The sequence below is a fragment of the Vipera ursinii genome, assembly GCF_947247035.1.
Source record: "Vipera ursinii genome assembly, chromosome: 4".
NCBI classification, from domain to species: domain Eukaryota; kingdom Metazoa; phylum Chordata; class Lepidosauria; order Squamata; family Viperidae; genus Vipera; species Vipera ursinii.
In genome coordinates this window covers 23706392-23727756 of record NC_139514.1, presented here as the reverse complement: position 1 = coordinate 23727756, position 21365 = coordinate 23706392, and the positions used below count along the sequence as shown (strand labels likewise).

Here is a 21365-nt window from a genome sequence, read left to right as displayed (position 1 = left end):
TAGATCAATTACATCTAAGAGTCTTGAAGGAGATTGCGGAGGTCATAGAAGGCCCCTTTCTAAGATCTTTGAGAGATAGTAGAGGACCAGAGGATTGGGAAAGGGAAAATGTTGTTTGTGTGTTCAAAAAAATAAAGAGGACCCAAATATCTACAGAGATCATCAGCTTGATTCAATACTGACAAGACAAAGCTATCAGTTTTTGAGCATTTACAAAAGATTAAATGGTTTGGCAGGAATCAGGAACTTTAAAAAAAACTTTTACCTGACCTAGATACTATTGAGTCTGAAAGCATAGAAGACAACAAAATTGAGAATACTTAAATGGGAATACAAAAGAGAAATCAAGAAAAGGGTCTGTGTTCCGTGGGAGTTTTCTATATAAGACTAGTTGGGAATGGTGATTTGGCAATGAGGAAGTTCATATGAGTAGGATTCATGAATGCTTAGCCAAATAATAGGCCTTGCTTTTCCAGTTTTTGGCTCTGACTTAGCCAACTTTAAGATAACATTAAATACAATGGAGTACAAAAGAGTAGTACAAAAGAGTAAAAGTTAGTGTAACCTGTTTAGCACACAAATCTTAGTTGACCTTAGGAACAATTCTTATTAAAAGATTCTTTGCTTCCTGTCTAGAACTACTTTTGTGTGAATGGTGATGTCATGATATAAAATTGCTAATCTTTTTACGTTTTGTACACTAGTAGAGTCTAAAAATAGTTCTAATAATCTAGTTATCTTAAGACTATTTGCCACAGTTTATCAGCATGTGAATCAAATATATGAGAAATAAGTGAGAAGGTCGCAGGCAGTTCTGAAAACAGCTATTATAGTTTGCATAATAATATGTGAGCAAATATAGTAAATAAGATCACAAAATGACAAAGTGCAAAACATTCCAGATGAAAAGAAAAATGCTCTTCTGTTTGCAAGAATGAAAGGCCAGTTTAATAGACGAATGGCTACAAGTTTATTTCTCTTTTGTGGAATATTCTTGGCTCTTTAGATTTCTTTAAGAAATTACGAACCTAAACATCATGCATTTCTGAAAACAAAAACTGGAAAGGAGACATGGAAAAGCATGAATGTTTTTATTTGGGTAAAACCCAAAATTGATTATAAGCAATCAAGTCACCCAGCCTATAGAATTGGGGGTCCCTGCTGAATTCAAAAAGCAGTGCAAAATAAATTAGTCTTATGGATGCAAATGAAGTTATCTAGAAATAAACAAATTCTGTATTTTGCTGGATCAAACCAACCATCCTACTCTATGCTATTTCTACCATTATCCTAATGGCAGGTCATAAAGTCGACAGTCTTTCTTCCCAGTTCTTAATAGCTCTACATACTTGATATTTAGCAATACACTTTCCAAAAATAATATTTTAGCTGATACTCTAATGAACAACTTCCTTATAATGTAATGCTACATTCAGTGCTCCACATCAGGGCCAGCCCTAACATTAGATAGAATGAGGTGACTCTAAGAGATGTATAGAATAAGAAACCAAGATGGCTGCCATGATCTTATGTTACTAAGCTTGACCCCGGTAGGGAGCAGATGTGAGTTGTTTATGAGAAGTGGTTGAGAAGGTCAGGGGTGCCATAATAGGGAAAGATATGAAAGGATGTTCTGTATAAAAGTGATAAGGAGAAACCCAAGGGATGGGTTAAAAAAGGCTTGAATGTGCTATAAAGTATGCAGCCAGGGTTTGTTAGATTGTTAAAGTATGAAGTCAGCAATGTGCTAACTTCGGAATGGTTACTTTTCTTCACTATACTACATTTATTCATCGTTTGGCCTCTCTTTTTGGAATACTGTCTTCTTTGTACTAAGAAAATACATTTTACTGGAATTCCCCCTTTTGGTATGGTTCTTTGACTTTTCAGACCAAACAGACCCAAATGGCAGATCCAGGATAGAAGCAAGGGATCTTGAAATCTATTTCAGTCTGGATCTGTCCTTAATCTGACCACTCAGCAGCAGATGCAAATCCTTTGCCAGAAACTAGCAAAGAGAGAGAGAGAGAGAGAGAGAGAGAGATCATGGTCACATCACTGGGCAATGCCACTACTGGTTGTAAAGGTGTCCAGTTGCCAGGTGTCCAACATACAGTCATGTGACCATAGAAGAGGCACCACAATCTTTTACAGTGACCAGGAGGTGTTAAATGAATCGGGCTTCCCATTGACTTTGCTTGTCAGAAGATCGCAAACGGTGATCGCATGACTCCAGAACACTGCAACCATCATACATACAAACCAGTTGCCAAGTGTTCAAATTTTGGTCACGTGACCATGGGCATGCTGCAACAATAGTAAGTATGAAAAACAAGTCATTTTTTCACTGCCAGTGTGACTTCCTATGGTCACTAAATGGTTGTAAGCTGAGAACTATACTAATAGCAGTTTATTTTTATGTATTTATTAAATTGGTTTGCCATCTATCTTGCCACAAGGTGTCCCTGGACATCTTACAACATTAAATACAGCATTTGTATTTGGTATGCATTTATATCTAAAGACAAGATCTATCTTTCTCTCCACAACAGCAGTTGTTTGCGCTAAGTTGCTGACCTACAGAAGGACTGTCCCAAAGTCACCCATTGAGATTTTGTGGTTGTGGGTAGACTTCTGTACAGTCTGGGTCCCTCGGGTCCTGGTGTAACACTTCAGTCACTTATCCACCATAAGGATTGGAATCAATCTATTGATGCTTCTTGGTTTCAGATGGAAGCTTAAGATACATTTTGTTCCTTTAGGCTTAGTACAGTAATTGCACTATATCAATCTAGAACTAATACAATCTGGCATTCACATGAAATCTTTCTGCATTTTGTAGCTGCATGGTATTCTGTGTGAAGAATTTTGTCCTCTTGTACTGTTTAGTGTGGTTTGCTTCTTGTTGCCCTTGTGTATCATTTGAAAATAAATCAGCCAGCCGGATGTTTTACATTTTAAATGGAGAGAAATTTTGTTAGTACTACCATCTGCTGGTTAAAGCTACTGCTGGCAACTAAATGAAAAAGCAGAAGAAGGAAAGTTATTTTAGAGATTTTATGGAAATATACTTTGCTGTCTGCATTTGTGACAGAAATTAGCAAACGAAATAGAATTGGAGGGGAAAAATATACTGCTCAAAAAAATAAAGGGAACACAAGATAAGACATCTTACTATTAAATACAGTACATTGTGTTGTTTAAGTGTTCCCTTTATTTTTTTGAGCAGTATATAAGGGATGCATAACCGGATCACACTAAATTCTATCTCATCATTGGCTGACCATGTCTGAGCTCAGAAGCAAAACAGGGTTGAGCCTAGTTTATTCTTGGTTCAAATCAAGCCCAAATCAAGACTGTGCTAACTTATTCCAAGGCTTAAAACTAGACTGGAAAATTTTAAAAAATATCCATGAGACAGTGATGGAACTACATCTTTGGTACTTCTATAAAGGCATGCACAGATATTCCAGTAGACTTACGTGGGGTTGAGCTCAACTTGAAAGAACATTATTTTTTTAATGTCCATTTGATCCAGCTTTGTTGAAAGGACTGACAGAAGGATATGGGCAGCATATAAGCAACAAATATACAAGCTCCATCAAATCACATATTCCCTACTTGTGTAGAGCAATCAATGACTGAATACTTCCTCAAGAAGCTAAATTTAAGGAATGCCTTATTTTTCATTGGAACTCAGAAGCTAGCACAGCCCGAGTTGACATTTCTATATATCCGTGTTTATACAATACCATTAATAGGCCAGCTCAAGATAACAAAACTGAGTGCACACTATTAAATAACATTTCATTGGCTAAGATGGCTAAAAGAAGTAATCCCAGTGGGAGGGAAGACTCAAATCATCAGCAATAACTCTTTTTACCTAATTTTTATTAAAAAAATTTAAATTTAAATTTTAACACGAAAACTAATACAAATTAATATAAAATAAAGAAAAAAGAAAAAAGGAAGCTAAAGGTGCAAAAAGGGGGAAAAGTAAAAGAAAAATAGAAAAGAAAGAAAGAAAGATGCTAAGAGGTAGTTTACAACCATTATAAATACAAGAATAATTTTACCTTGTCCTCTGTATTTACAAGATAATGCTCTTTCTGTAATTTATCCTGTCTATATAAACATCAAAACTGTAAATTCTACATTCATTATTTTCTGTTTTATGCAAAAAGTCCATAAGGGTTTTCTAGTCAGCAATAAACATGTTGTCTTTTCTCTGATCAAAGAAGTCAAATTCGCCATTTCAGCATCAATGACATTATCAATTGGAAATGTGGAACCCTACCTTTAAAAAAACAAACTCAGATGTCTTTTGGCATATGAACAACAAACCCACAATGCCTAGTTTATATAATAATCCAGGATATAATGCAATTGGGATGAATTTTATTGTGTTTCTCTTGCATGCTCAAAAAAGTTGTCTTTTGTACATGCAATGGATCAAACTATAGCTGAGCAGGATGTATAGATCTAATAGAAAAATGGGGGAGGAAAGACAAATATTTTTATAACTGTTGATCATGTAAAAGGTTGCTGATCACTGAGTATTGATTCTGTGTGAATATAATAAACAGTTCCTTTCTGAAGTTGAAAACAATCAGACTATGTAAAAAAAACTACTACTAGATCTGTTACTGCTTATTTCCCTATAGTGGGAAAATGTGTCTTGCTATTGAAATATTTGGGGGTTTTCTCCTATGAAATAGAGCAAGGTGAGATTCATTTTGTAAGTTAACAAATTTGAATGTGGCATAATTGCAGATGAACACTCAGGTTAAATTCCTATCTGGGAATTATGTCAAAGATGTCCTCTAGATGGCACTTTCTAACTCTGGTAAAATAATTTATTTTGGGGTCTGAGTTATTAACAGTCTTTTAAAAGGCAGTATCTGCAAAGGTTTATTCAGATAGTAGAAGAAACAAACTAAAGATTCAGGCCCGAGCAGACATGTGCCCAGGACATTTTGGGCTTTTCAAACCAAAAATAATAGAAGTTTAAGTAGAATGTATCTTGCAGATCAGGTGTGTCCAATCTTGGCAACTTTAAGGCCTATGGACTTCAACTACCAAAATTCCCAGCCAACTGAAGTCCAGAAGTCTGAAAGTTGCCTAGGTTGGACACCCTTGCTGTAGCTAAAGAAAGATAGCACAACCATTTCTATGCTGCAAGGAAGCCAATGTGATTTATGGACCCACTCAGAGAAGCTTTTAGATGCAAGGAATTTTTTCTATCACAGAACAGAAAGCTTATTGAAAGAAAGAACAAGAAGACCCACACCTTGTCAAGAGCAATCAGGGCAGACAATGAAGAAGGAAAGATAATCTGAGGAGCACATTGCTGGAATTCACCACCACTATGTGCACACCTACATATAATGTATCTTCACATTATTAACTGTGAAGTGCTTGGATTATTAGAATTGAGAGAGGTGCTAAGGAATATAACATGACTGCAAAAAAGTTAAATTAACATTTGCATCTTACTGGGAAAATGGCAGGCAAATCCTATACCTGAATTGACATTTACAAGAAGGGAATCTGAAGAGTTGACACAAATGAGAAGGATGTTACGGGATGATAAATATTTTTAAAAATAAAATATAAAGCTGCTGGCTTTCCAACAAAAACAGTAAATGCTTGAGGACAGAAAAGTGGCCAATCAGAAAAGTGTCGGATTGGTAAGGAGCTTAGGTGCCATTTTGCTCACTCTTCCCTCAGTGAAGGATTGACCAGAGCAGTATTTCTTAATCTTGGCAACTTTAAATATGTGGACTCCCAGAATTCCCCAGCCAGCTCTTCAGGGCTGCCTTATTGCGAAATACTGGATCAGAGCATCAACAGTATCACTATGAATCTGTTTTGAAGACCTCCTATGAAGAAGAACTAACCATTTCATGTTGCAGCCTCTTCCTCTGGCTGATAACTCATCTAGTCAGGTAGTTCTTCCCCTTTACTTTGGTTTTGGCCCCATCTCTGGGGCAACAGATGATCACTCTTATCTTCCTTCTGACAACTAAAGAGTTAGTTGAAGATTGTTTCCAAAGCTACCCACAACTTTAAACTGTGTGGATTTCAACTCCCAGAATTTCCCAGCTGGCTTGCTTGCTGGAAGATTCTGGGAGTTGAAGTCCATACAACTTAAAAGTTGACAAAGTTGCAAAACATTGACTGAGAGGATCAGGAGATGGGGGATCACATTTGGTTTCCAAGTAGCATATCAGGGATTGCGCTTCAAAACCAGGAGACATGGGCAAAGAAGTGGGTAAGGCAAAGTTAAAAGCCAAATTTGATTTAATTTAATTTACATCTACCGTAATTAAAATTGACCCAAACTATTGGTTAATATAATACCTCCCTTTTCCAGATTGTGTATGCTAGTTACACACAATAAATCTTGTTGGGAGACATTGATATGACTGTAGAGTACAGTTGGGTTAAAGTTTGAATTGCTAAAGATACTGTACTTAAAACATTCCTTAACACAGCAACTAAATAAATAAATGTACTGAAAGAAGTTCAGTTTTCCTTGGATTAATCCAGATTATAGTGAATCCTGAAATGTATTTGAGATTTTGGCCTTATTGTGGTGCTACATAATCTTCACACTAATAGAGGCCTTCAGATCTCCACAGTGACCTTTAAAGGTCATCTGACATGACGCAGAATTAATTGTGTTATAGCCATTGATGTATTGTGCAGATGTTTGTGCATCTCCCAGCACAGGGGATGTCATAACTTGCTTTGCTTATTCATCTCAGTGTCTCATTAGTGGAACAATTACATTCTTTTTTTTATCTGCAGTTCCAAAGTATTCTTTCTTATCTTGCTCTTAGGATGAAATGAAATCTGTCTGCAGCCGTGACTCTTTCTAGGGAAGGCAGCAACTATCTTTCACTTAAATAAAAGGTCATGAAGAGAAACTGTTTAACAGAAGACTGCATTCGCTCTCCTGCAAAATGGTATCACTTTCTCATTTCAACCTCCTACTTGCTCACCAGTTCTTATAAGTTATTATGGTAAACAGTTTTTTTTAAAAAAAATCCCACTTCTCAAAAGAAGCATAGCTGCTCCCTTAGGTTAATCCCTGGGAAAAAAAGTATTCTGCACTGCAAATTGTTGCAGATCTTGCTTGCTTCAAATGAAAAAGAAACACAAAATCACTGAAACTTGGGGAAAATGTAATTTATTTTGCAGCTAACACTTTGTGGATTCCTTCTGCAACTATCGTTTCATATACAGACTACATCTGAAGAGGCAAATACAAAGACATATTCTGCAAGACATGCAAATGTGAAAACAACTTGTACAGTGGAATATATAATGGCATCAGTTTATCTCAAAATATAGGCCATTTGAAAAAAACAATGTCAGTGATTTGCCTGTTGTGCCTGTGTGCACAACATTACATCTGGTACTATGCTCTGAGAAATTCATATGATCACACTATACATACTAAAGAACTAATTTCTTCATTATGAACAACTTTATTTTAAATGCCAACCTGATGCAAAACAATCCAGCTAAAGACTTATTTTCTGTTTTATTATTAAATTAAATTCTTTGGGTTGAGGATAATTACCTAGAGATTGAATCTATACTCTGAGGAACAACCTGAATTTGACTGATAATGACTGACAATCAGTGGAGGTTTTGATGTAAAATCAGACATTTATTTCTTTTTATCTTATATTAAAAGCAAAGTAAATAAAACAAAAAATAATAGAAAACTACAGTGACTAAACCTATGGTGAGTTCTATAATTTCTTCTCCAACCACAAATCTGCTGGTTGGGTACAATAAATCACTTTCTTGTAGGATGAAAAAAGCTATGTTAAATCAACACTACAAGTCTAGGAGCATTAGATTTATGGCAATCTAAGACAAGATTTATGAATCCATTTCAACCTTTTTCTTTCAAATATTGATTGGCTAAATACAAATATCTCTTCTGTGCTATTTCACCTTCAATTCCACAAGGATTTAAGGAATGAGCAATAGTGGAGAGATAGTATTGCTTATAGTTTTTATATACATTTGAAAGTCACTTCCAAAAAGGACACCCAGGTAATAATTGAGAATTCCAGCAACAGACATCAGGAACAGAAAAAATATGATGCGTTTTCCAAAGATGTAACCAGGAGTGCTTAAATGAGAATGGAAGAATGTTATTAGTTCATTAGGAAATATCAAAATCTCTGAATCTCTTATCAAAGCAAGATCCATTTGAATTCAGTATAGCTTAGATGAAGTAAAATTTTGCACAAACCCATATCTCTGCAGCAAGTTGTGAAATTATGGTAGCACATATATCTGATGCAATACATTTTAAAATATATAAAGGTAAAGGTTCCCCCGCACATGCGTGCTAGTCGTTTCCGACTCTAGGGGCCAGTGCTCGTCTCCGTTTCAAAGCCGAAGAGCCAGCGCTTGTCCAAGGACGTCTCCGTGGTCATGTGGCCAGCATGACTAGACGCCAAAGGCGCATGGAACGCTGTTACCTTCCCACCGTAGTGGTCCCTATTTTTCTACTTTCATTTTTACGTGCTTTTGAACTGCTAGGTTGGCAGAAGCTGGGACGAGTAACAGGCGCTCACTCTGTTACGCGGCACTCGGGATTCAACCCGCCAAACTGCCAACCTTCTGATCGACAAGCTTAGCGTCCTAACCCACTGAACCATTAATATGCCTCTTAATTTATGTCTACTTAAGATGACATTGACGATTTTGGTAGTGTGATTTTTTTCATTTTTTAAAAAAATCATCACTAGAATACAGTAAACTTGTGAAAACAGTTTTATTAAAATGCCTGTTTAGGAATCCAAATAACAGCACCTACCTCTATCCAATAGGGGCTGAAAATTCCAGTACCACCCTCCTGCTAATATCATAGTCTTTTGTTAAATATTGTATGTGTTAAAGATTTTTTTAAAAAAACCTTTTAAAAGTTGCAAAAATATTGCTTGCCTCTGCTTTAGCTGACTATCCCATAATCCCAGTGCTTACTGCTATAAGTTGGTGTGTCCTGCATATAAAACTGTGCAGTGGCTATGAAACAAGTGGTGCTTGACATTGGTAAAGGCAAACAGGATGAAAGGGATGCTCTAATCCAAGGAAGGTTGATGAACTTTTTGTGGTCTTCTATGTTATGTTTTGAATCTAACTTCTTTGTAATCTAACATTAAGTGATTCATATCCACTCTGCAAAAGTGCACACTCAGGATCTCTAAATACTTAACACTCAACTGTTCTGTGTTAAGTAATTTTGAGTTTAGACTTAGTTTTAGGATATAATCATCCCTTCAGTTCCACCATACTGTCTTTGTAAGAAACCCAATAGCCACCATGCACATGGTGGCCATTAGAAATATGTTACTGATCGCAGCATAGCTCTAATTTATTTTCAGCATCCTGATCTCAGAAAGAGTGTGGAATTGTCTGAATAGTGAGGAACAATGTTGGAGAGTTTGTGAAGGAGAAGGCTGGTCCCCTGGGTGTGCTATAAATTGTCAGTTTATATATGTAGTAACTCATTCATACATAACTATATATATGTGACATATAGATGCATATATGTAACTCAAGTATATAAGATACTCCGAGTTGCCTAGAACTGCAAGATGGGAGGCAAATAAACTTAATAAAATAAATGAATACATGAATGTTGTTTGCATATGGATTTAAAGCATAAAGAACTGCAGAGAACAAAACAAGGTAGATCTATTTCCTTTATTCTATTCATTTCCTCCTCTGCCTGGAAATTCCCCAATCCTATTTAGAATGGCAGACTTTTCATCTTTTATTTGTCAGACTGAATTAGCTTGAGAGGGCGAACCTGAAACAGTCTTTCCTGGCTTAGTTTTTTCCAGATGTTTTGTACTAAAACTCTTGCAATTTCAGCTGATTATGGGAGATGTAGTTTAAAACATCTGGAGGGAGACAAATTAGAATTACAGAATATGGGATTAGTAATTGTAGCACTGGCAGAAGGGAGAAATAACTCAAATGCTCATCTGACAGTTCTGGGGGAAAAAAAAGATGGATTTACCTCTGGTACCTTTCTCCCATGTAGCCAACAAAGTATTTTTGTCTCACAAACAAATACATCAATCCAGCAAAGGCAGCCGGAGCTAAAATAAAGAAAAGAGGCACCTGATTTTAGATGGGCTGACTTCACACATCATTATAAGTCATATATGCAATAGTTTACATAAGCAACTGGTATAAGCCACAAAGATATCATAATGCACATATCATATGTCCTTCTGCAGATGCCCATGATGTCTAGGCCACAGCTCGTTGGTTTCATATACTGTGCTAAACCATGAACCATAATTAACAGACAATTGCTGTTTATGAAAACAGCTGTTTATAGCCAACATCGTGCTATAAAATATCTATATGTATGCCTTAGGATGATATTTATATTATTAGATTTCTTCCCATAGCTTTTAAATGGAGCCACCTCACTTACTTATCTTGATCTCTCTAGCAAGAATCTTTCAAAAGGAAAATTTAGAAAAAATTGTTCTTAATCAGTGGAACAACTTGCCTTCAGAAGCTATGATGCTTCAGTACTGGAGGTTTTTAAGAAGAGATTGGACAACGATTTGTGTGAAATGGTATAGCGTTTTCTGCTTGTGCTATGAGTTGGACTAGATTAGAAGAACTCCAAGGTCCATTTCAACTCTGTTATTCTCATAAAAGAGATTGGGGAAATAAATTTTAATATAGGGTCCATGTAATGATAAGAATTAGCATCTATTATTTCCCTTTCCTTTCTCCACCCATTTTTCCTTTCGTTATGTTTTATTACATAAACCAACAGTTGGGGACCATCTCTGGGAGCTTTTCGGACTGAAGAGCAGTGTGGATTACCCACCTTGGCTGCACAGCAGGCCAGCACACCAAAGGACAGCAAGAAAGGTCGGGTACGCATCTCTGCAATTTTGGCTAGAGAAAAATTAGGAAGAGGAAGAGTGAGGGCACGTTCTACTGAGATTAAGAGAATGTATCCATAGCCATGAAATTTTAAAAAGTAGTTAACAAGTAGTGTATAAACTGAAATAAATCCTGTCTTGCTTCTTAATCTGTTAAAGGTCTTAAATAAAATTGTTCAGCATAAATGATATTTACACAAAGTTTAGTTCAACATACAGTAGGTCTCACTCAGTGCTCTGCTTTACATAGGAGACTGTGTGGCCATTGCCAAGGATGCATAAGGGATTTGTTTAGCTTGCAAGTATCCAATTTCTTGTTTTCATGATTTACATTTCTCTCTATTTTGCGGTGAAACAGCCAGCAGTTACATGAATTTAAATACTGGAAAAATCTTATCGAATGTGCATATATTAAGGAAATAATGTATAAAATACAATATGTTAGGGGAACTCATTAAAACTATGCTTTTAAAAAGTGTGTGTGGGTGTTTGTGTGTGTGCATGTATGGGTATAAATTTGAAAGTAAAATTATTCTCAAGTTCAACAAACAGAATATGGTGTATTTGTTAGGAGGCAAAGCAGAAAAACCAAGGAGTTGTTGAGAGTCAGATGGCACACAAGTTTAATAATAGATTAATAAATTAATTTTTTAATCATAAATTCCACCCTCTGAAAGGAGCATCTCGCCCGGGGATAAGGACGGTACCCGCTCTTCTAAGATTCCGGAAAATTCGAAAACCTGGCTTTGGTTTCTTGAGATGGCTAAACTTGTTGAGATGGCTAAATTAACTTGGTTAGAGGAAAAAAACAATATTTACAGTACATTTATGATTGACTGAAGACACCTTATAGACTTTTTCCAAAAAATAGAATAAATGCATTTATAATTTGTGGTTTTGATGATTAGGAAAAAGTGGATAATAGAAAAGAGTGAGCTTTCTTTTGTAATCATACAGTAAGTGATAATTTGTAATTCTACTTATATTTGCTGCAAAGGAAATCTGAAGTTTCTTCTATTTTTATTTTTTATTTTTGTGCTTTTGTCTTCTTTCTTTTTCTTGCCTCTCTTTTCCTTTCTGCTTTTAGTTTTATTAGTTTATAATATATATTAGTTCGTGATTGAGATCCCCACAAACACACATGGGGAGCAAGTGGAGCGCTGATGGCACCGTTGTTGCCAACTTTTTAAAAAAAGTATATTGTGTGTGGACCTGTGCTTTTTTTGTAAAAGAAAAAAAGGTGCCGGAACTCACACATGTCATACAACCCGCCTTGCCTACCCTACAAGGTTCCATCCAAAAAAGGTGCCGGAACTCCGTTCTGAGCGTTCTATGAGAAAAAAAGCCCTGGTGTGGGCATACCTGATTTTGCTTTGTATATGTGATTAGAGAATTTTCTGACTATGGATACAATAGTTGAATTAGAGACCACTGGGTTCTGGGGCTACCAGATTTGGGTTGCAAAAGTCTGCATGATCATGAAAAGACCGCAAAGGGAAACAGAAAACATTAACCCCTTACTATCCACTAAAAGTTGTCTGGAGTCTTTCAACCCAAGTATGGAGGTGAAATGCCCTGTTATCTCCATTGACGTAGCCAAGAAATAGCTTCATAATTGAAGGCCAGCCTTCTAGGGCTGGTGAGGTAGATAGGAATTGTGTTTAAAATCAAAATGCTGTATAGCAGGGGTGTCAAACTCAATTTCATTGAGGGCCGCATCAGCATGGCAGTTGCCCTCAGGGGGCCGGGTGGGTGTGGCCAGGGTGGGCATGGCCTACTGGGTGGGCATGGCTAGAGTGGGTGTGGCCTACTGGGTGGGCGTGGCCAGCTCTACATCGTTCGCATCAATGGTGCCTATGGGGGCCTGGGCAGGAGTGGGACGGATCTGAGGGTCTCTGGCAGGAGGAGGGTCTCTGGGCCAGGGCCAAGGCAGCGGGGCCATTCCCTCACTGTTTCCAGGATGGCTTCGCGGGCCACATGAAACCACTTCGCGGGCCGGATCCGGCCCCCGGGCCTTGTGTTTGACATGTCTGCTGTATAGCTTGGCTCTACAAATTCCCAGGAAAGCCACTTCTGTAACAGGTATATTTAGCAGCCTTAGCAAAATTTGAGTTCCAGAATCCCTCTTTAGATTCTGCCATTCTTGCAATCACATCTGCAACAGTAAGAATAAATAAAATATATGGAACTTTCTCTCTCTCTTTGAACATTAATATGAAAAGGAATACTCACTTGGCAATAAAGACACGGTCAAAGGTGGATGGACAACTCTTCTGATTGATTTTGCCTGCGTTGTTTTTGCTTTCCTGTTCCACTTTGCTTGCAAAAAAGGCTGAGGTTTTTTTTTTAAAAAAAATGCACAATGAATTTTTATTGTAGGTTTTGCTTTTTCTTGATGTAGAATAACAAAGTTACTAAGATACATGAATACAATTATAATATCAAAAACAGCAATGTGAAACATTCGTATTAAGCAAACAGTTAAAATTATTAGTTTTATTTTTTATTTTATTATTATTTTAAAACAGCAGTCTGTTAAAATATGGGAACATATTTCTGTGACAATACAATAGCTAGCTAGCTAAATGTCAGTATGAAACAGATATATTGTGTTGCAACAGATAGTTTTTTAAAATTCAGAATAGTATGGTTAGATACAACAAATTCACCCAGCCTATTTATTAAAAGCCTTCTTCCCATGCCTTCAAAATCCTGCTGTGCCACCTCACTGTGGTAGCGGTGGGGTGTTTATTGGAGGAGTAGATGCCAAGAGTATATAATCTCAACAAGGTCATCCAAGGTGTGAAGGTCATCCCAGCTGTCCAGCTAAAGCAAATGGGCGATATAATAAGATGCTGGAAGCAAATTACAGTTTTAGGGACAATGGCAAATGCATAATTTCATACTGTGTGGGAGAAGGTAATGGTAAACCTCTCCTGTACTCTATTAAGAAAATCACATGGATAGAAAATATAAAATGATTGGCAATACAGTGCTGATAATAGACCTATTGGGATGGATAGCACTTAACATGGAACAAGGAAGAACTGAAGATCATTTAGAAAACAAGTAGTGTTTATGGTGTAGCTAGAGGAAAGCCTTAGAGGCATCTAGTTGTCCAGGCTGCCGTGCACAAAAATAAAATCCAAAGGTTGAAAGACAGAATTACAATGTGAATGTGGAATATAGGAAGCCTGAACCTGAGAAAGTTCAAAACAATGAAAGATGAAATGAACTGACTTGCTTAATTAATTAATTTGCTTAATACGCAAAATGGAACAAAATTCACTTAACAAGTGTCTTGCTTAGCAACTGAAATTTGGGACTCAACTGTGGTCGTACATCGAGGACTACCTGTATTGGGAAGTTTCTAGGCCGACTTTTCTGCAGATAGGGAACTTTGAAACCGCTACTGTGAAGCTGCTAGCTCACAATTATATGTCCATCTGCATGCAAAGAACAATACTGAACAGAAGAAGGAAGGAAGAGAGATACTAATGTGCTCTATTGAGAAAAAGTTACTAAGGAATTTTGTCACTTCCCCTTAACTGCTACATGACAATGCCCCAGTAGCCACTTTCTTCATGTCCACATCAAATAGTCTTTGTGTCATCCCCAGCACAAAGAGCTGAGGAAGCTCAAAGGCATCCTTAGCCCTACTCCTGTGAAAGTAGAATTTCCCTTCTTTTGCCATGTTTAGCCTGCTTCACTGATGATATTGTTGCTGGTGCAATCATGGGTTGGCATCTGTTCAGCTCAAACTGGCACACCTGTTCCCTTCCAATGGCTAGAATCTGCCTTTCAGGGCCATTTTAGCTGACACTATAGGATAGGTTGCACCTTTGGTTTCTAGAGAAGCATCTGCCCTTGTAATGGCTCTCTGGTATTGTTAGTCTAATTGGGGCTTCATATAATGATGGGCTTAAAAAACTCTAGTCCTGTATTTAAAGAGAGGGCACTAATCCTATGCCACCCAGAAAGTGAGTTTAAACTAGGAAAGAGGTATGTTGTTCCTTCTGCCACCATTAAGTACTTTTCTACTGCTTCTGCCAACATTGATTTGGCATGGCTGTTCTTTAATTTTTTGCTTTCTTGATTGATTGACTATGTGCCATTAAATCATTGTTTTACTCCTAAAGACCACATTTTCTTCCAGACAATCTATTGCTAACCTAGTCTTTCAGATCTTCAGTGATGAACCTATCACCACCGTGTCCATCCATCTTGCTGCTGGTCATCTTTCTCTTTCCTTCCACCTTTCTCAGCATGACAGTCTTTTCCAGAGATCTGGGTCTTCAAGGCCTCCGTCAAGGATGAATTTTAAAACTATCACTGTGATCAGTATCAAAGCATTGGTATATGTGTGTGTGTTGGGGGGGAGGGGGAGGGTTGTATGTTCAACACTGTTCTTGCTTTGACATACTAAAATGCTATTTATGATTACTGTTGTTATGCTTTGATCAATCACAATTACTATGTTTATAGGTATTTCTCAGATACTTTCAGACATTGCTGATCATGAAGTCAAAACTTTTCTTCCACTTTTTGCTTTTTCTTTTATCTCTTTTATCTCTTTCTTTTCTTGCATTTTCTGCTTTTTCTATGATCTGTTGCTTTTTTCTTCTTTGCTTAATATTAGTTTGTCTTAGTTTCTAGTGTGCACGTGTGACTTGTGATCCAGGCTACTTTTGAATACAGGCTTCTGTTGTGCTAAAGTGATAAATCCATGTTCAGAAAGATTCCAATTGCCTGTTCCTAGGTGTAGGGACGCGGTGGCTCAGTGGGTTAGGATGCTGAGCTTGTTGATCAGAAGGTCGGCAGTTTGGCGGGTCGAATCCCGAGTGCTGCGTAGCAGAGTGAGTGCCTGTTATTCGTCCCAGCTTCTGCCAACCTAGCAGTTCGAAAGCATGTAAAAATGCAAGTAGAAAAATAGGGACCACTACGGTGGGAAGATAACAGCGTTCCGTGCGCCTTTGGCATCTAGTCATGCCGGCCACATGACCACGGAGACGTCCTCGGACAAACGCTGACTCTTTGGCTTTGAAACGGAGATGAGCACCGGCCCCTAGAGTTGGAAACGACTAGCACGCATCTGCAGGGGAACCTTTACCTTTACTTTTAGGTGTGGAAGAAGAGTCATCCTAAGCATGAATTCTGACTTCAACCCCTCATTAAGCAAGTGGCTTAACACATCCAAATCATCATCACCACATTTTAAATGCGATGGGTGGAAAAATGGAACCAGAGGAATCATCAGTTGCCTTCTACAACTTGGCCCCAGGAGAAGGAAAGCTGGCCTGATTTCTGTGACACAAGAAGGATGACTTCTGTGACACAAGAAGGACAGCATAGTTGATGTTCGACATGCTTACCTGCCAGCTCAAGGCCAGGTGGAAGCACTTTAACACAATTATCTGAAAGGCCTGTCTTCTTTTTTTAATTTTTTTTCTTTTTTTCCTAAACGACCAAGGTCCATTTACATAGTTGCATCACAACTTCCTGAAAAGAAACCTCAACTTTGTTTCCAAATGTTGTACTTCCTTTGCCTATGCTTTGCACTCATAACTATGCATCCAGGTCAGCTGCAGATTGATTCACAAAACCGGAGCAGTAGTGGAGTTATGTGTCACTCTCCCTGTGTACTGACATGCCTCTAAGGTAACAGAAAATTCAGCTACTCCTGCCTGGAAATTGTACTTCTGACCTCATCTGGACCTTATTTGCACATAGCTATGAAGCCTGGATTCCATTTTTTTTAAATAAAGGCAGTTCTGTGGAACATTTCAGAGGAGAAGCACTATCATGATGGAATTTAACTCTTTCCACACCCACTCTCTTTCAATGCTGGAAATAATTTCCCATCTTTTCTTCATCTAGTTTAAATTACAGATTATTTTGGAACATTGCAGGATGGAGGTATATGAAAAAGTGAGAGCATAATGAGATAAACCATAAAAAATTAACAGGAAAAAACACTATGTTTCTGTGTCTAGCTAGGACCTTATTCCTCTTTTACCCACTCAAAAGAGGGCAATCCAAATTTCTAAGGGCTATTGCACTCTATGTTTCTAACCCAATAGTAAGGAGGGAGGCAGATTGTACAAAGTTGAAACAGATGCATGGATTTGCATTATAGCATGCTGACTGAAATTACTGTTCTTTCCCAAAGGGTCTCAGCCCTTTTCTTGTGGAGGATAATTATAAGTCAACATGAATTAGGACTATTTCACTTAAACTCCAACATATCAGCTTCTGCATGGAGGAATTCCTACTGATGGGCTATGAACATGCATTTATTTATTTATTTATTTATTTATTTATTTATTTATTTATTTATTTATTTATTTATTTATTTATTTATTTATTTATTTATTTATTCCGCCCTTTCCCGAAGGACTCAGGGCGGTTTACAGGGTATTTAAAACAAAAATAAATACAAAAGTTAAAAACAATTTAAAAAGATTAAATCAAATCCCTAAAAAATAAAAACCCCAATTAAAATTCTCAGCCTGGGCCGGAAAGCTCAAAGAGCCAGGTCTTCAGGTCCCGGCGAAATGAACGAAGGTCGGGGACAGTCCTAAGCTCCGCGGGCAGCTGGTTCCAGAGGGCAGGTGCACCCACTGAGAAGGCCCTCCCTCTGGGTGTTACCCGCCGGCAATCTTTTACCGGCGGCACCCTGAGAAGACCCTCCCTGTGGGAGTGCACTGGACGAAGGGAACTTGATGCTGGCAGCAGGTGTTCCCTCAGATATCCCGGACCCAAGCCATTTAGGGCTTTATAGGTCATCACCAGCACCTTGAATCTCACCCAGAAGGCAACTGGAAGCCAATGCAGCTCACGGAATAGAGGTGTTACATGGGAGTATCGGGAAACCCCCATCACAACTCGCGCGGCCACATTCTGCACCAGCTGAAGCCTCCGAGTGGTCCTCAAGGGCAGCCCCATGTAGAGAGCATTGCAGTAGTCTAAACGGGAGGTCACAAGCGCATGAGTGACTGTGCGTAGGGCATCTCAGTCTAGGTAGGGTCGCAACTAGACAATATATTAAAAATTTAGACAATATATTAAAAATCAGGAAGTCCAACAGGATCCATCTGCGCTACCCAAGAATGGTTTCTTGAACAGTCAGTCTTCCCTTCACAAACCAGCAAGATATTTATGTAACTGTCTCTAAATTTTGGAGGACCCTAACTCTAGCACATTGTAATGCTCTCCCCACAGCAGTTCTGGAGGGCTGATACAAAAATACTGAGATATGAGCTGAGACTGTGGCCCTATGGATAAGGGGCCATTGAAACCACAACTCAAGCCCTGTTATATTGCACCTCTATAACAGGGGTCTTCAAACTTGGCCCTTATATGACTTGTGGAGTTCAACTCCCAGAATTCCTCAGCCAGGTACGGGCTGAGGCACGGGAATTCTGGGAGTTGAAGTCCACAAGTCCACAAGTCATAAAAGGGCCAAGTTTGAAGACTCCTGCTCTATAAAGACTCAGAGGCTCATTTTATAAACACCTTACCTGACCAAATATCTGGGAAATTCTGATATCTTTTATCTACAGCTGCTACAGTTGATCAGTATGATGAAAACATCTTTGAACATAGCTAAATTCTGCTACACTGTCTGTAAAATTAGGCAGATTTTGGTCAACCATTGATGATTCCACCATTAATTGCAATACACTATTATGTCTTGTTCTAGTCTGTTTTATTATATTTTGATGTTTTAATTTTTATTCTGGTCTATGACCAAAATAAAAGATTGAATTGAATCAATAAACAGAAGATTGGTATCTCTCTCCTCTGCTTTAAATTTCACTTCTAAATAGTCTTTTTCTTTTAAAGAAGAATATTTGTAGCTCAGGGTTGAAATGAGGAGGTCCTTGGTGCTCTCTGAGCTTGGTTGTTTTCTTGCAAACATTTCATTACCCAAACTAGATAACATCATCAGTGGAAATATTATTCAATAAGTCTTAAGAAAAAAAGGGTAAGGTAAGGTAAATGGTTCCAATCTAGCCTTAGAAAATATTATCCTAGACCTAGAAAGACCCTCTTTAGCTGTCTTTTCCCATGGCTGAGTTGATGTGCCCTCCACTGATTCTTGAATCAGTTGGAAATTCTACTAGTGTGTAATGTGCTGATATTATTCTGTTTCCATTGTCTTTGTTCCCTGGCATTGGTTGATAGACCCTATGAGATTTTACACAACCGAGGCCGGCCTAGTACTAGTACTATAGCTAAATACCCACTCATAGGCTAAGAACTTGATGAAAGCAATGCCTTGGAACTTAACAGAAAAAAAAATGTTGCCAGCACATCTTTGTGTCATGGTTAGGTGCCAATTATTGTGTCCGGTTACTTTTGCACTAATCTCATGCTACTATTTCAAAGAGTATACCTAAAGAAAGAAAATAGAAGATTCCCAGTAAAGTTACTTCCAATCCATTTTAAACAAAATGGAATGTACAGTATGGTTTTATTCCTGTACACATAAATACACATCGTTTCAATACATCTGCAGTGGGGTTCTTTCTTTGTCCACCCCCCCTTTTTTGGTGTTCAGCTCTTCATCTGGAATTTTCACCACCATTTGAGTTGAATGTGTCACAAGGCTTTTCAACCAGTGGTACGGGTACCACCTGTGGTACATTGGCACCTGGCAGGTGGTACGCGATCATCCTAGAAAAGTGATAGTGGGGGAGGGGAATTTGCAGCACTGCACAAGCCTGAGCGATAGATGGCTGGAGCTGCAGGGCTGTCAGGGCTTAGTGGAAGCGCCAGGATCAGCGCTTTTTGGGGCTGTCAGGGCTCAGTGGAGGCGCCAGGATCAGCACCAGGCTCCAACTGGAGCTCGGCCCTGATCCCAGCACGTCTGCTGAGCCCAGAAGAAGCATCGATCAGCTGGAATGTTGCAGCATCCCCAGGATCTTGTGATTTACATTCAGATGCTTGGCAACTGATTCATATTTATGACGGTCACAGTGTCCCAGGGTCATGTGAAGTGACCAAAACCTGCTGCAACCACCCAGCAGATGGGGGGGGGGAATAAAAACCAAACACCCACCCCCGCTGCCAATCAACAGAAATGCTCACAACAGTGAAAACCTCGGACAGGAGGAAGAGTGCTGCCGGGCGGGCAGGCAGGTGTCTTGCTCGGCTGTGGCTTGGGGGGGCACTTTTTTCAGTGCCATTGTAACTTCGAACAGTCACTAAGCGAACTGTTGTAAGTTGAGGACTACCTGTACTTCATCACTTTTTTCCTTTTTTTTTTTTGGTCATCAGGTTTTTGACACTTTGTTAGGCAACTGGTGGTACTCGGATGTTGCCATATCCTAAAAGTGGTACAATGGGTGAAAAAGTTGAAAAGCCCTGGAATATGAAGCCTGCCTGAACATCTGTGTACTGAAATTAAAGTCTTAAAAACAGAACATTATTAAGGCCATATAAATGTCTAATATTTCAGCACAAGGATGGTTGGATGATTCAAAAAATGCTGTAAATGACTAGTGAGGAAATGGCCTAATCCTTCTTCCTCTTATCACTCCCCTTACCTTCCCCAGACATTTTTATCATCTCGTCCAGCCCAGCAGAGAACAAGGAAATGAAATGGAAGACTTGCAACTTAGTGGTAGATTCCATGTTTTACATGCAAAACTTCCAGCCTTAATTCCTGGCATTTCCACTCTAAACACCTGTAGAACCTCTCCAATCATTGTAGAGTTTAGCCAGTACTCAAATTTATGAATCAAGAAGCCAGAATCAGTACAAGGCAGATGGTTCTTATAGTTATAGCTGCTGTTAGAAATAAATAAATATCCTTTCCTCTGAAAAAAATGTTGCTCAAAATAAGCAGCAACCTTCAAGAAATGTATAAAAACTTATTATAATTCACAAGAAAATAGAAGAGCTGCAAAGAGAAAATACACATAGGACTTCTTGCTAGTTTTAACAATATCAAAGGAATGGATTTATTGAAAGAAAATGGTGGATCATTAAAAAGCAAGGGAATTTAAGCTCTTGAGGCAGGAAGAGCCAGAGCTATTGCCATGAAGAAACCCCTCTGATGCTACATCATATTTTTGAAAGCTGAGGGATTAAGGCCACGTCAATAGTTCAAGTCATGCGAATAGAGTGCTGGATAATAAATTTCTACTCCAGTTTGTAATTTGCTCCATCCACCTTTTTCTCTTACAATTTTAATCAAGTTAATTTTAGTTGAAGGTCCATACTATTAATCCATATTGAAAATTTAAAAACATAATATTAAAACTGCTAAGTTAGACTCAGGCAACGCCCAACATTGATAAAAAGGAAAGCAGATATTTGGAAATTTTCAAATGATATCAACAGACATGAAGGCATTCAAAAACAAGTCCATGAAAACACATCTTATTCAATCCACCCACGCAAAGCAAA

General features: G+C 38.2%; 1 protein-coding gene across 1 annotated transcript in view; it reads right to left on the bottom strand.

The window, feature by feature from the left end:
- Positions 1–7186: 7186 nt before the first annotated feature.
- ALOX5AP (arachidonate 5-lipoxygenase activating protein) overlaps positions 7187–21365 on the bottom strand; it is a 14325-nt gene continuing 146 nt past the window's right edge. The window contains exons 2-5 of the mRNA XM_083362440.1: positions 13182–13281; positions 10892–10962; positions 10058–10139; positions 7187–8155 (exon numbers count right to left, since the gene is read on the bottom strand). Of these exons, the coding sequence (XP_083218566.1) occupies positions 7993–8155; positions 10058–10139; positions 10892–10962; positions 13182–13281 (416 nt within the window). The 3' untranslated portion in view covers positions 7187–7992. The remainder of the gene's footprint in view (positions 8156–10057; positions 10140–10891; positions 10963–13181; positions 13282–21365) is intronic.